The 15,136-nt window shown below is 49.4% G+C and overlaps 1 protein-coding gene across 1 annotated transcript; it reads left to right on the top strand.

The window, feature by feature from the left end:
* The first annotated feature begins 2,127 nt into the window (after positions 1–2,127).
* LOC138812673 (zinc finger protein 665-like) lies at positions 2,128–9,350 on the top strand. The gene is made up of 6 exons (XM_070000755.1): positions 2,128–2,191; positions 3,671–3,769; positions 4,766–4,886; positions 6,025–6,153; positions 7,307–7,435; positions 7,727–9,350. Exons 2-6 carry the CDS (start codon positions 3,752–3,754, stop codon positions 8,902–8,904), a joined length of 1,575 nt encoding a protein of 524 aa, XP_069856856.1. The 5' UTR covers positions 2,128–2,191; positions 3,671–3,751; the 3' UTR covers positions 8,905–9,350.
* Positions 9,351–15,136: the final 5,786 nt, after the last annotated feature.

The following is a 15,136-nucleotide window of genomic DNA, read 5'->3' on the forward strand; positions in this document are numbered from 1 at the left end:
CGCCACCATCACCCTGGCCCAATCCCTCTGTAGCCTGAGCAGGCCCATTGGCATGACCACGCCACTGTGCATCTAGCCTCAACCACCCCTCCCCCACTGCCCTGGCCCTGAGGGTAAGTTCCCTGTCCCTGCCCCTCTACATCATGACCCTGCCCCTTAGCAGCCGGTTACCAACCAGCAGCCTGTCTTGTCTCTTAGAAACACTAGCCCCGCCCCTCCATACTGTGGCCTCGCCCCTCCATGCTGTGACCTGCCCCTCCCAACTGACTCCACCCCTGAGTATCTTGCCCAACCTCAATACCCAGGCCACGTCCTGGCGGCCACTCTGGTGGCTTCAACTCTCCCCTGGCTCCACCCCTTTGCTACCTCCACTGCAGGCATGGCCCCGCCCACTCTTTCTTTCCCAGGCCTGGCTCCTCCCAAATCACGGAGTTTCTGGCTCCGCCCCTTCCCCGCCCACTTAGCCCGCCAACGCTGAACGCTGGGATCTCGTTCTTCGCCAGGCCCCTTTTTGTCTCTGCCCACTCGCGTACTTTCTTGTCCCAAGATTGGTCCGTTAGCTAGTTTCGCTCTGGCCCCGCCCACCCCCAGCTGTCCAGTAGCTCTTTTACCTTGCTGCGCGCGAAGCTCCCCATAGGCCCGGAAGCGTGCTGCGTGAAGCGGAGGAAGCTGTGTGGATAGTGAGTGACCGTCAGGGAAAAGTAAGTCTGCGTCCCGGGTGTCCGCAGCCCCCATGGGCGGGGTCAGGGGTACCCGGAGCCCCGCGCGGCCCTCCTGCCCGGCGGCGTGGGTCGCTGGCCGGTCCTCCCTGGCCTCCACCAGCCAGCCTCCACCAGCGAGGCCGCGGCGCCCGGACCCCGGCGTCCTGGCAGGCAAGGGTGGGGTGGGAGAGGCCGCGGCTCTCCCCTGCTCCTCTCGGCGCCCGGCCCTGATCCCCGGCCCCTGGCCCCTGGCCCCTTGCCCCAGGCCGGCCTCTGGGTCCCCGAGCCAGCCCCCGACCCCAGCTGGGCTTCCAGGCCACGACCCCGAACCCCACTTCCGCTTGAAATGAAATCTCCCAATTTCTCTGGGCCAGTGGGACTCGAACCCACGATCGGCGAGAGGAGTCATCGGCACTCAGCAAATCAGGCTGGGAATCTTTATTCACCATACAGCTAGTACCCCCACTGTGGGGCCAGTGCAGGCCAGCCCCCAACTGGAACAGCCCAGGGAGTGCAAAGACAAATACCACAGCCCCTCCAGGCCATCAGTAGGCACTTCGCAATCAGCAAGGAAGCAAGTCACAGATGCAAAGCTAGCAGTTCATAGTTATAAATGTCGACCACAGTTTCAATAATCTCATCCTTGATCTTCCCTTTGCTCTGGGTTTTGGGTTTAACTGATATTGATCAGAACACACTCTCAGATCTCTAGTTTTTAATCTATTATTGAATCTCAGTAACCCGTGTTCAGCCCCCTGATTTACTCAAGCTTTTATCTTTATTTGCTCAAGCTTTTATCTTAATCAAGCCTTTATCTCCTGTTCTTCCTTATGGTAACTAACCTGGAGGTTTTCTTATTATGGGAGAGCCTGCCTTTCAAGTTTGGCCTTATTTCTTTTCTTTTCTTTTCTTTTCTTTCTTTCTTTCTTTCTTTCTTTCTTTCTTTCTTTCTTTCTTTCTTTCTTTCTTTCTTTCTTTCTTTCTTTCTTCCTTTCCTTCTTTCTTTTCTTTTTTGCTGGTCAGGGGGTCTGAATTCAGGGCCTGGGCGCTATCCCTCAACTCTTCAGCTCAGGGCTAGCACTCTACCATTTGAGCCACAATGCCACTTCTGGCTTTTTCTGCTTATATGGTGCTAGAGGAATTGAACCCAGGGTCTCATGCATGCAAGGCAAGCACTCTACCACTGAACCACCTTCCCAACCCTTGGCCTTATTTCTTATTAATCAATAAAAGGTAACTGCAGTGGGTTGAGTTCCATATTTTAGTATATTTGCTGAGCAAGCCTAATCACAAAAAAAAAACCAAAAAACAAAAAAACATTGGGACATTGGTGGTCAGCCTTGGTTGGCAATTCTTGGTAAATGTCAAGCCCAAGTTTTGTTCCCCTTTGTAAAGTTCATTTATTATTATTATTATTATTATTTTTTTTTGGTCGGTCGTGGGGCTTGAACTCTGGGCTTGGATGCTGTCCCTCAGCTCTTCAGCTCAAGGTGAGTGCTTTACTGCTTGAGCCACAGCGCCACTTCCGGTTTTCTAGTGGTTTATTGGAGATAAACGTCTCATGGACTTTCCTGCCCAGGCTGGCTTTGAATTGCGATCCTCAGATCTCAGCTTCCTGTGTAGCTAGGATTACAGGCGTGAGCCACCAGCGCCTGGCATTTATTTATTTATTTATTTTTTTGGGGGGAGGGGTCTGGTCATGGGGCCTGAACTCTGGGCCTGGGCGCTGTCCCTCAGCTCTTCAACTCAAGGCTAGCACTCTACCACTTGAGCCACAGCACCACTTCCGGCTTTTTTCTTTTTGCTTATGTGTTGCTGAGGAATCGAACCCAGAGCTTCATGCACGCAAGGCAAGCCGCTCTACCACTGAGCCACCTTCCCAGCCCGCATTTATTATTTTTAGTTATCTTAATTAACTTAATGATCTCAGTTCAATTTCCTTCTTAGTCTAATTAATTAATTAATTTCTTTTTTTTTTTTTTTTTTTTGTCTGTTGGGGGCTTGAACTCTAGGCCTAAGGCACTTCTGGTTTTCAGAGGTTAATTGGAGATAAGGGTCTCAGAGACTTTCCTGCCTGGGCTGGCTTTGAAATATGATCCTCAAATCTCAGTCTTCTGCATAGTTAGGATTACAAATGTGAGCCACTGGTGCCCAGCTTCTAATTAATACCTGCTTAATTTCCTGATCCTAACACCAACATCCGGTTCCCAGCCCCTGACCCCCACCCCACGCCATGGCCCCACTCCTGGCCCTGCTCCTGACCTATTCCCGCTTGACATTATGAGACCCCCTCATCGCTGTATGTGTCCACAGACAGGCTCAACCTCCTCTCCCCCCCACCCTTCCCACCCCAACCCAGTCCTACCCTGCTGCTACCCCTTCCAATCCTACACCGTGCCTGAGCCTGCATTATTACACTTGACCTGTAGGAAGGCTGTGGGAAGGTGAGGGCAAAGGATCAGCAGGAAATAAGGAAAACAGGAAGAGAAGAGAGAGCTCCCACAGCAGGGGCAAAGTAGTAATGGGGTGCAGGCTTTCCAAACATTCAGTGGCATGAACAGAAAGGAAAGCAAATAGAGAAATTCAGAAACTCCATCTCCAGAAGGATCCAAGACATCACCTAGGTGGCGGGGTACAGGAAGCCGGGGAGCACTCCCAAGTAGGAGAAGAGGAGAAAGATTTGCGGTTGTACACAGCCATTTGGTCCATGGGAAAGAGGGGTCTCTGGTTACAAGGAGAGTAGAGAGATCAGGGCCCATGGTTGTAACCCTAGCCACTCAGGAGGCTGGGATGTGAGGATGGAGGATTGAAGTCAGCCTGGGCAGGAAAGTCTGACACTTCCAGCATTCCACATCACCCCACAAGTGGGCAGCACGGGACCATCTTCCCCACAGTGAGGTCCTCTCTGGGCTGGGGCCGGGGCACAGAAAGTGTGTGTTGTGTGTGAGCATTAAACGGGATATTTTCAGCACTCAGGACTGACTTCTGGAAAGTGATATCATCTAAGGAGGAAGCCCAGGGAGGAGGAAGAGGAAAGACAAGGAGCAGGAATGGTGGCTGTGACTCAGGTAAAGCTGTGTGGTGACTCCTTCCTGTGCACAGAGCTGGCCTGGGCGTTGACTGTGCTGGCACCTGCCACGTGTGGTCACATCCCCCACACATTCCCTCAGCCCTGTCCCCTCCACTGGGCATGGGCACAGGAGGACATCACCCACCAAGTGTTCCTGTGTCCTTGCTGAAACCTCTGTGTTGGTTTTCTTTTAAACTTTGTGTTGTCTCTTTTTTTCCTCATAAGTCTTTAGGCTCAAATTAAAGATGTGAGTGCTGCCCTGAACTTTTTAGCTTGAGGCCGGGGCTCTACCACTTGAGTCACAGCTCTACTTCTGGATTTTTTGGGTAGTTAATTGGAGATAAGAGTCTCAAGGAAGCCAGGCACTGGTGGCTCACACCTGTAATCCTAGCTACTCAGGAGGCTGAGATCTGAGAATAGCTGTTCAAAGCCAGCCAGGGCAAGAAAGTTCGTGATACTCTTACCTCTAATAAACAACCAGAAAACTGGAAGTGGTGCTGTGGCTCAAGTGGTAGAGCGCTTGATTTGAGCTGTAGAAGAGCTCAGGGACAGCGCCTAGGCCTAGAGAGTTCAAGTTCCACAACCGGGGGAAAAAAAAAAGAAGAAGAAGAAAGAAAGAAAGAAAAAAGGTCTCAAGGACTTTCCTGCACTAGTTGGCTTTGAAGCTTTGAATCCTGATGCTCAGGTCTCAGCCTCCTGAGTGGCTGAGATTCTAGGCGAGAGTCACTGGTATATATCTGCGTTCTTTTAACACAGCTCCTCATAGTCCTCACTTTCTTAGAAGAATGCTAGAATGTACCATTGCACATAGCTTTTTTCTTTTTAGAGTCCTATCAAATACAGCATTATAAACTGTAACATCCTGAAGCTTCCTTCTGTCCCTGGTGTGTTGATTGCTTTGTCATGGTAGGCATCGATTATAATTCCATGTAATACTTTTTCTGAGTCCCTGCATGTGTGAGTGAAATGCTTTTGGATTTTCTCCTCGGGACAGTTGACATTTGAGGATGTGGCGGTGGATTTCACCCGGGAGGAGTGGCGGTGCCTGACCCCAGCTCAGCGTGCTCTGTACAGGGACGTCATGCTGGACACCTACAGGAATCTGGTCTCTGTGGGTGAGCACCCCTCCCTCCCTGCACAAGTTGGGAGTTTTTAGTCTTTGCTTTCTTTTCCCCCGAATGCCTAGAGAGCCTCAAGTTCCATGACTAGATATTTGTTCCTTTTTTCCCTTCCCCTTCTTCCCTTCCTTTTTCCACTCTTCTCCTTTTCCTTCCCTCTCTAGGGCTTTGTATATGTTAGACAGGTCCTCTCATCACTGAGCTACATCTCAAGCACTATGGCAGACCTCCCTTCGCCCCATTTTTAAAATTTTTTTATTTTTGTCGGTTGTGGGTCTGAGCCTGGGCACTGTTCCTCAGCTCTTCAGCTCCAGGCTAGCACTCTACCACTTGAGCCACAGTGCCACTTCCAGCTTTTTCTGTGTATGTGGTGCTAAGGAATTGAACCCAGGGCCTCATGCATGCAAGGTGAGCACTCTACCACTAAGCCAGCTTCCCAGCCCCCCCCCTTTTTTTTGAGACAAGGTCCTCCTTTGTAGTCCTGGGTGGCCTTGAACTTGCCCCTGATCTGAGTGGTGGGATTACACACAAATGACACTACAGTCAGCCCATGACAGACTTTGAGTGGATGGATTTCCTTGTGCTTCTGACTTGGTAGTTCTTGCGTTGCTGTCTGCACATTAGAGTGTGCTCTGAAGTGTTTAGATGGAGGCAGTCTGCTGAATGTGTGAACTGTCTTTTGCATCCGTGTGTGATGTCCCTTTTTCCTGTAAGTGTGGAACTGGGGATTCTGGAAAGGCCACAGAGCATTGTCTTTCTTTCTTTCTTTCTTTCTTTCCTTCCTTCCTTCCTTCCTTCCTTCCTTCCTTCCTTCCTTCCTTCCTTCCTTCCTTCCTTCCTTTCTTCCTTCCTTCCTTCCTTCCTTCCTTCCTTCCTTCCTTCTTTCTTTCTTAGTTGTGGGGCTTGAACTCTGGCCTGGGTGCCTTCCCTGTGCTCTTCAGCTCAAGGCGAGCCCTCTACCACTTGAGCCACAGCACCACTTTTGGTTTCTGGTGGTTTATTGGAGATAAGAGTCTCACGGACCTTCTTGCCTCGGCTGGCTTTGAACCATGATCCTTAGATCTCAGCCTCCTGAGTAGCTAGGATGACAGGCGTGAGCCACCGGCACCCAGCTGCATTGTCTTTCTATAAACAGGAGTCTCTCCTCCCAGCGTGAGTGTGCTTTTGCCACTGGAGCTCCAGGAAGAGCCCTGGGTAGCACAGAGCCATGTGACAACTCCAGGAGAGCTGAATGGTTGGGAAGGTGCCAAAGGTGAGAACACAGGTAAGAGCTCAGATGTGCAGAGTTGGAGCTGGGGAACTTGGGCATGAGTGGAAGTTTTTTGTAGAAAAACCAAAGTGTCTCTGCTGTGAGCCCTAAAGGACTTTAGAATGTCCCTACTTGTGCCCTGATCTGCAGAGTAATATGCTATTCTGTGTCCCCACTGCATATCCTGTGTCCATTGAAGCACTCTAGGCTGACTCTCCAGTTAATGGTGGGTATGCAGTACCCCCCCACTTTTTTTTTTTTTTTTTGGCCAGTTGTGGGGCCTGAACTCTGGGCCTCAGCGCAGTCCCTCAGCGCTTCAGCTCAAGGTTAGCACTCCACCACTTGAGCCACAGCCCCACTTCTGGCTTTTTCTGCTTATGTGGTACTGAGGAATCGAACCCAGGGCCTCATGCATGTAAGGCAAGCACTCTACCACTGAGTCACTTTCCCAGCCCAGTACCCCATTTTTATATGCTGACTTCATTTCCTTCAGATGCACACCTAGAGCTATGGCTGTACATTCCATCACTTGTATTTTTTTGTTTTTTTTCTCCAACACACATTTTTTTTTTTGGAGTCGGTCATGGGTCTTGAACTCTGGACCTGGGTGCTGTCCCATAGCTCTTCAGCTCAAGGCGAGCGCTCTACCACTTGAGCCACAGCACCACCTCTGGTTTTCTGGTGGTTCACTGGAGATGAGTCTCACGGACTTTCTTGCCTGAGCTGGCTTTGAACCACAATCCTCAGATCTCAGCCTCCTGAATAGCTAGGATTACAGGCGTGAGCCACTGGTGCCTGGGTATAAATAGGCATTTTTTTTCTCTTTGTTTATGATATAACCAACCATATAGCTTTTGATAGTTAGGTGTGCCATGGGACCCGGGGTGAGTGAGGGAGGGGTAGAATCCTCTCTTATGCATCGACTTGCTCAGGGTGCATGTTTTCCTCATAGGTTGTTTGAAATGAGGTCTTCCTTCTCTTAATTTGGATTCCATATTGTCCATTTTCCAATGAAAGAGTCCTATTCCTTTTGTGTTCCTAAATGTTGGATTTTATGTTTCTCAGAGTAAATATGGCTCCTCAGTGTGTCTAATATTTGCTGTGATATTCTCTCAGTGTGAAATACTTAATTATGTGATTGATCAGATGGGAACTTTGAATCTTGCAGGTACCTCTCCTAGATATGTAATTAAAGAATTACCACCCAGTGCGAGCAGTGGTAGGGGAGAACTATCCCAAAGTCATGAGGACGGAGGCACTGACGAGTTTTCTTGCGAGGAAGTCCAGAAAGTTCCACGTGAGTGGGAGTGGGAGTGGAGTGGCACTGAAGGCAGTGCAGAAGGGGTGCTTGTGGTCCACAGAGAAGAGGGCAGTGGTGGAGAGCAGGAGGGTGGGGGTCATGCGGGGAAGCAGCCCACGAGCCCATGGCTGGGACGGCCCCTCCAGGAGCACCTGCGTGGGCTCCCGCCATTCTTGTGTGATAGGCCAGGGAGGGGGACCGAGGTGGAGAGTCCACCCTCACCGGGGGCCCCCACGTCACGCCTTCGGGGGAGACCCTCCAGTGGGAATACACACATTGTCCCCTCAGGTGACGACGCCTCCATCTGTTCTCTGATACTCACGCGAACACCCAAATCATTCACTGGGGGAAAGTGTCACACGTGTGAGGAGTGTGGCAAGTTGTTCAGCTACCTCTCGGCCCTGGAGCTTCATCAGCTGAGCCACACCGGGGAGAAGCTGCACCACTGCGCCACGTGCGGGAAGGCTTTCTCCACACGTTCCTATCTCGTGGTTCATGAGCGAAGCCATTGCTGTGAGAAGCCCTACCCATGTTCTGAGTGCGGGAAGGCATTCAGACAGATGTCAAACCTCAAGGAGCAACGCAGGAGGCACACGGGGGAGAGGCTGCACCGCTGTGGGGAGTGCAGCAAGGCCTTCGTCATGCCCTCTAGCCTCACCAGGCACCAGGTCGTGCACACCAGGCAGAGGCAGTACGTGTGTGACACATGTGGGAAGGCGTTCAGCCAGATGTACAGCCTCACTGTGCACCGCAGGACACACACTGGGGAGCGGCCGTACGTGTGTGACGTGTGTGGCAAGGCCTTCAGCATGCGTGCCATTCTCACCAACCACCAGGTCGTGCACACTGGCGAAAAGCCACACAAGTGTACCGAGTGCGGGAAAGTCTTTAGCCAGGCCTCCAGCCTTTCTGTGCACCGCAGGACGCACACTGGGAATCGGCCCTACCTCTGTACCCAGTGCGGGAAGGCGTACACCCAGCAAATTAGCCTGGAGCGCCACCAGAGCACTCACACCGGGGCGAGGCCTTACACGTGTGGGGCATGCGGCAAGGCCTTCAAACAGCGTAGCAGCCTTGCCACACACCACAGTGTGCACACCGGCCAGAAGCCTTACAGGTGTTCTGAGTGTGGGAAGGCCTTCAGACTGGCGCATGGCCTCACATTGCATCGCAGGATGCACACTGGGGAGAGGCTGTATGTGTGTGATACATGCGGGAAGGCGTTTGCCCAGAGAACTAGCCTGGTACGCCACTCCAGGAAGCACACCGGGGAGAGGCCATTCCTGTGTGACACCTGCGGGAAGGTGTTCACCCAGAGAAGTAGCCTGGTGCAACACTGCAGGAAGCATACTGGAGAGAGGCCGTATGTGTGTGAGGTATGTGGAAAGACGTTCATCCGAAGTTCGGGCCTCACCAGGCACCACCAGGCCGTACACTCCAGCCAGAAAGCCGCACAGGTGTGCTGAGTGCGGGAAGGCCTTCAGCCAGGCCTGCAGCCTTGCTGCACACCACAGGACGCACACCCGGGAGAGGTGTGACACATGGCCAGGCGTTCAGCCAAAGTTCCAACCTCACAAGCCATCTCAGGCTTCATGCCCAACAGAAGTCCCTCCAGTGTGGGCAGTGGGGCCTGATCCATTCACCCATGGCCACCAAGATGTCCTTGACAGAAAACCAACTCCAGGACCACAGGAAACTGCTCACCGGGAGTTCAGGGGTACTGCTGAGTGGGCTGGGTCCTGCTGTCATCCCAGCAGAGGATGGAGAGTTCAAGGGCAGTCTGAGCTCTATAGCAAGATCTGACTTTCTTTTTATATTTTTTTTTTTTTTTTTTTTTTTTGCCAGTCATGGGGCCTGAACTCTGGGCCTGGGCGCTGTCCCTCAGCTCTTCAGCTCAAGGCTAGCGCTCTACCACTTGAGCCACAGCACCACTTCTGGCTTTTTTCTTTTTGCTTATGTGGTGCTGAGGAATCGAACCCAGGGCCTCAGGCATGCAAGGCAAGCGCTCTACCACTGAGCCAACTTCCCAGCCCCAAGATCTGACTTTCTAAACAGTTTGTAAGAATAGTTGTCAGCAAGAGCAGAACACAGGATATCTGGTTATGCTCACAACAAGCAGAGGCTTGAATGCACACCTCAGACAGTGGACATGAGAACAGACTTCATTGCTGAAACCATCCAGGCAGAGCACTTACCTCTGCGCATGATGACTGGGATCCATCAGCCCTCCTCATTCTCCACCGTGGACTTAGGAATGCCAAGCCGAGAATAGGTCACAGCGAGATACACACAGTGTGCAGGGACGTCCAGAAGCCACACTTTCCAGTCCCCAAGTGCAATTATTCCCGCTGCTGTTCCTTTATGGCTGAGCCCTGCTGATGAAATGCCCGCCTAGCAAATTCTCCCCTGTGGGGTCGGTGAAGGGCTGGTCTCACTATCTCGTGAGGATTATTTCTATGCAAACTCTGGGAATCCAAGGAGTCCAAGGGGAGGAGAATGGTGCAGAACAGAGGCGTGATGGTGCCCCGCACTGAACCCTCTGCACCTTGACCTGCCCAGCATAGGAATGCACCTCACCACACTGACTCACTGTGAGCTACAGCAGCCAGGAAGAACTGAGCACACTGTGGTGCTCCTGGGACGAGCCAGTGCTAAGCTGCCCGAGACTTGGGGATGTGATGGAGGCAGTGCAGGAGGATGGCGGCCCCTGCACTGAATGACCGTGGCTCTAGTGTAGCAAAGACTGCTGACCGGTCTTGCTTTTGAGATGAAAGAACTTTCTAGTGTGGAGAATTTTATCAGATCTGCAATGAGGACTTTGGAATGGCTCCATGTTCAATCATTTTCCTAGCAGGTGCCTAAACCTCAGGGATACACACACATACACACACTCACACACACACACACACACACACATGCCTCGACCCACGGGGTCGGTCAACAAGGGCTCAAAGAGGAACTGACCTGAATGAGAGACAAACCAGACACAAGGAAGGAGACCAAGACAGGGTTCTGATCAAGGTCTCAAAAACTTTATTTTTTACACAGCAGTATAGATAGCACGCTGAGCAGGGTAATTAGCATCAGCAGGTCAATGGGGTTGCTAGGCACCAAAACTGCAAAGTATATCTTGCAAAAGGTCATAGTTGGGGAATCTTCAGAAGACGCCAAGCAATGTTGTCAAACAGGGCATCAATAGGCTCCAAGGCTTAACAGCTCTTATCGAAGGTAGTAGCTGTGTTTTCTTAGCAAACAGTACTTGGTTGAAGGTAGTAGCTGTATTTTCTAGCAAACAGCACTTGGTTCCCGGCATCTCCTCCCTTTTTATTTTATTAAATGGGGCCAATTATATACAGGGAACCGGTGACAAGGTCTTGATGGGAGTCTTACAGAGGCCTGGTAGTATAAGGGCCTTAAACAGTGGAAGGAAGTAGAGACCCATCCCCCTAGAACATTTTAACGATCCTTTTTGAGGGGAGAGGATTACAGACGGATCCAACCTCTATGCAGATGGGTTTGCTTCTATGAGCCCGAACGGTGAGTTTTTGGTCGCCCTCGTTGGCGGATACCGCTAGGTTCCATCCTTCCATAGATGCCCACGGCATGCATGTGTGTCTAGCCGATTTGGGTTTCGGCCGCCAAGGAGGCCTAAGCTCTGCTGTTTGACTTGCCTGTATAGCAAGAGGCAGTGGCTTCACGAAAGTCACCCTGTTCCTGATCAGCCAAATCTAGCCTGTGGTAATGAATTTGCAGGGATTTGGATGCCAGGGAGTCAATTTGCTGCCTTACGAAACTAATTATCCTGTTAAAAATACATGGTCCCACAATAACAATTAGCAGGATAGCACTAAGGGGTCCAAGCAGAGGAAGAACAGGAGAGTATGCTGTCATCCGGTGGATGAGTCACCTTGCCATCTTCTTTTTTCTAAGTTTTCTTGGAGTTGTCTAATTTGATCCCGAACCATGTTACTCCGGTTAACATAAAAGCAACATTCCTCCTGTAAGAAAACACAGAGACCATCCTGCCTGGCCTCGCCTATTTTGAAGCACAACTTGTGCAAGGGAGTTTAGCTGTTCTTTTTTTTGTTGTTGTTGGTCGTGGGGCTTGAACTCTGGGCCTGGGCGCTGTCCCTCAGCTCTTCAGCTCAAGGCAAGCGCTCTACCACTTGAGCTACAGCGCCACTTCCGGTTTTCTGGTGGTTTATTGGAGATAGGAGTCTCACGGTCTCTCCTGCCCGGGCTGGCTTTGAACCTCGATCCTCAGATCTCAGCCTCCTGAGTAGCTAGGATTACAGGCGTGAGCCACCAGTGCCCGGGTAGTTTAGCTGTTCTTGAATGGTCAAGATAATTCGAGTTACTGCTTGAATGTCTTTAACCAATTTTTTTTTTTTGGCAGTCGTGGGGCCTGAGCTCTGGGCCTGGGCACTGTCCCTCAGCTCTTCAGCTCAAGGGCTAGCACTCTACCACTTGAGCCACAGCGCCACTTCTGGCTTTTTCTGCTTATGTGGTGCTGAGGAATTGAACCCAGGGCCTCATGCATGCAAGGCAAGCACTCTACCACAGAGCCACCTTCCCAGGCCAACCAATTGGTTTTGTAAGGAGTTATGAAGTGAAATGGAAGTGGCAATGCCAGCAGCACCTGCAGCCACGCCAGCGGTGACTCCCAAGCCTACCATAAAGGGAATAAATGGGGGCATTCTTTTGGCGCATGCAAACTCAGTCAAATAAATGGGAACCGGTTCTGATCTGGGAAGAATATTAATATTGGGGAACAAAAGAACAATTATACAGGCTTTAGTCCAATTTCCTCTAAAAAAGGGATATAAGCCGTCTTGGCATAAAAAGGAGGTATTTGTGGGGGGACAATATGTCTTTTCCTTCTGTAGGCCAGAAGTGTTAAAAAATCTTCGGCAATATAAAAAATATTTGGTTTGATTAGAGGTAATATAGTTACGGCATGTGGAATTTTCTGGTAGGACCTCCAGCAGAACCTGGGGAGAATACATATACGAGGAGGCGATAACTTCTAACAATTTAGGATGGGGGGGCAAATACTCAGCCGTATCTAAAGGTATCTCGTAGGAGGGACATATACACAGCCAGCAGCCTTGTGAAAATTCTGGGTGTGTGGTATTAAGCAGCAAAAAGGACCTCTTTTTTTTTTTTTTCTGGTCGTGGGGCCTGAACTCGGCCTGGACACTGTCCTTCAGCTCTTCAGCTCAAGGCTAGCGCTCTACCACTTGAGCCTCAGTCCCACTTCCGGCTTTTTCTGCTTATAGTGGTGCTGAGGAATCGAACCCAGGCCCTCATGCATGCAAGGCAAGCACTCTACCACTGAGCCACCTTCTCAAACCCCAAAAAGGACCTCTTAAGGATATCTAGTATTAAGGAGAAGGTCCAAGAATGCACCGGGTCCAATTGGGCAACAATAGAGGAAAAAACTTGGGAGGAATTAACAACTTATTGAATAAGAACTTCAGTGGGGGAGATAGTAGGTTTGGGTATCCAAACCTTTTTAATTTGTACGAACCCATAAGGGTCTGGCCCTCGGCCATCCACCCATATTCCTGCTGTTAGTCCTGATATCCACTTGGGATTCAATGGGTCAGTAATTGTATACTAGACCGGGTTACAGTCACCTGTAAAACATTTTTTGCCCGAAGGATGCAACAACTCCAAATTGGAGCTGAGGGACCCGGAATGTTCATGGGGGCAGGACCAATAGGGGCAATATCCTTCATTAACATCACAATTGTCTGCTTGACTGGCCAGATGCTTCCAGCAAATATATTTATGATTTGTGGCATAATTCTGTTCCCAGCTGCCACAAGTTCCCCAAATATATGGAACAGTGGGTTGGCAGGCATCAAAGTATAATTCTACTTGGCTATTTTTAAAGCAGGTCTTATTCAACAGTTGTGGGGGGTCAAACCCTATTGCAAAAACTTGAAATTCTCATTGACCGGAGTCAGCTTCAATAATGGCATCTGGAACCAGCATCAGCAGGTGGAGGATCATCAAATTTTTCAGTTGCAACAGCATCTGAAATAAACAAGGGTGGATTCTCAGGGTTCTGTTTTTCCCTCGAAGATGGAGGGTTAGTCAGTCTTGGCATCAACTGGTTTAACAAGGCGTTCTGGAAGCCATTGAGCTGCGCCCTCTTTATTGTCAAATATACAGGCAGACCCATGGCCCCAAATTAGTACGGGGTCAGGACCTTTCCATTGATGGGTTAGGGGATCTTTCCAAAAAACAGTAGCATAATTTTGACTTGTTTGTGGATGCCAGAGCTGATCAGCTGCAGATTTTCCGTTAATGTCCAAGATTAGGAAATTAATAACAAACAAGGCATGATGAAGGATGTTTCTTGGAGCTCTTTTTATAGGGTAAAGTTTTCCCGTTTTTAATTTTTGAAGTGTATTTTTTAAAGTTTGGTGAGCCCGTTCAACAATGCCCTGACCTTGAAGGTTATAAGGGATCCCAGTAATATGTTTAATTTGTAACTGGTGGCAAAATTGTTGAAAGTTATTTCCAGTATATCCAGGGCCATTATCGGTCTTGATAACTTTGGGTTTTCCCATAACAGTTAAGCAGGCAAGTACGTGGGCAATAACATTTTTAGAGGCTTCCCCGGTGTGAAGGCTGGCAAAAATAAAGCCACTAAAGGTGTCAATTGTAACATGAAGATATTTAAGACTGCCAAATGATGGAACATGGGTAAATCCATTTGCCAAATTTCGTTGGGCACCAAATGCCTAGGGTTAACACCTAAATGGGGAATAGGCAAAAAGGTGACACAATTATGACATTGTTTTACAATTTGCCTTGCCTGTTCTCTGGTAATATTATAAAGAAGGCGCAGGGTTTGAGCATTAAGGTGGTGTAAAGAGTGAGCCTCTTTTGCCTGAGATACAGGATTGTGTTCCACCAGAAAAACAAGCTGAGTTGCTTGGTCTGTTACATTATTGCCTTTTGTTAAAGGTCCAGGGAGGCCTGAATGAGCATGAATATGTCCAATAAAAAAGGGGCAATGTCTGGCTAAAATATACTGTTGAATCAAAGAAAACAGTGGGGTGGCATTAGTGGTTGGTTTAATATAAGGAACTGTTTCAAGTAAGGGGATGGAATGAGCCATATAAGAACTATCAGTATACAGGTTAAAAGGAACAGTAGATAGTTGAATAAACACTTGTAAAACTGCAAAAGGCTCAACCAATTGTGCCGAACGGTAAGGGGACTAAAGGGAAACAGTCTGAGAATCAATGGTAAAAGCTGCTATCCCATTGGAGGAACCATCAGTAAAAGCCAGGGAAGCATGAGATAAGGGTTGAGGGGAAGTTTGTGTGGGGAAAACAAAGGACTGATATCTTAAAAACTGGAGAAGTTTGTTAGGGTAATGATTATCAAAGATTCCTTGAAAGGAAATGCAAGACACAGCCCAATCACCATCATTTTGTATTAACCACTGAATTTGAGTGGGGGAATAGGGCAGTATTATTTTATCAGGATTTTTGCCAAACATTTTTTTTACTATGTTCTCTTCCCATTTTGATTAATTCTGTTACCCAGAGGGTGTATGGTGTAAGGAACTTAGGAGGAGAGGCAGGCAAATGTACCCAAAACAAAGATTCCTCTTGCCAAAAAACTCCAGTGGGTGTAAAGCTGGTGGCATATATAATGTACTGAAGGGGTTTATTA

Source organism: Dipodomys merriami, unplaced genomic scaffold (assembly GCF_024711535.1).
Source record: "Dipodomys merriami isolate MVZ:Mamm:240054 unplaced genomic scaffold, mDipMer1.0.p SCAF_57, whole genome shotgun sequence".
Lineage (NCBI taxonomy): Eukaryota > Metazoa > Chordata > Mammalia > Rodentia > Heteromyidae > Dipodomys > Dipodomys merriami.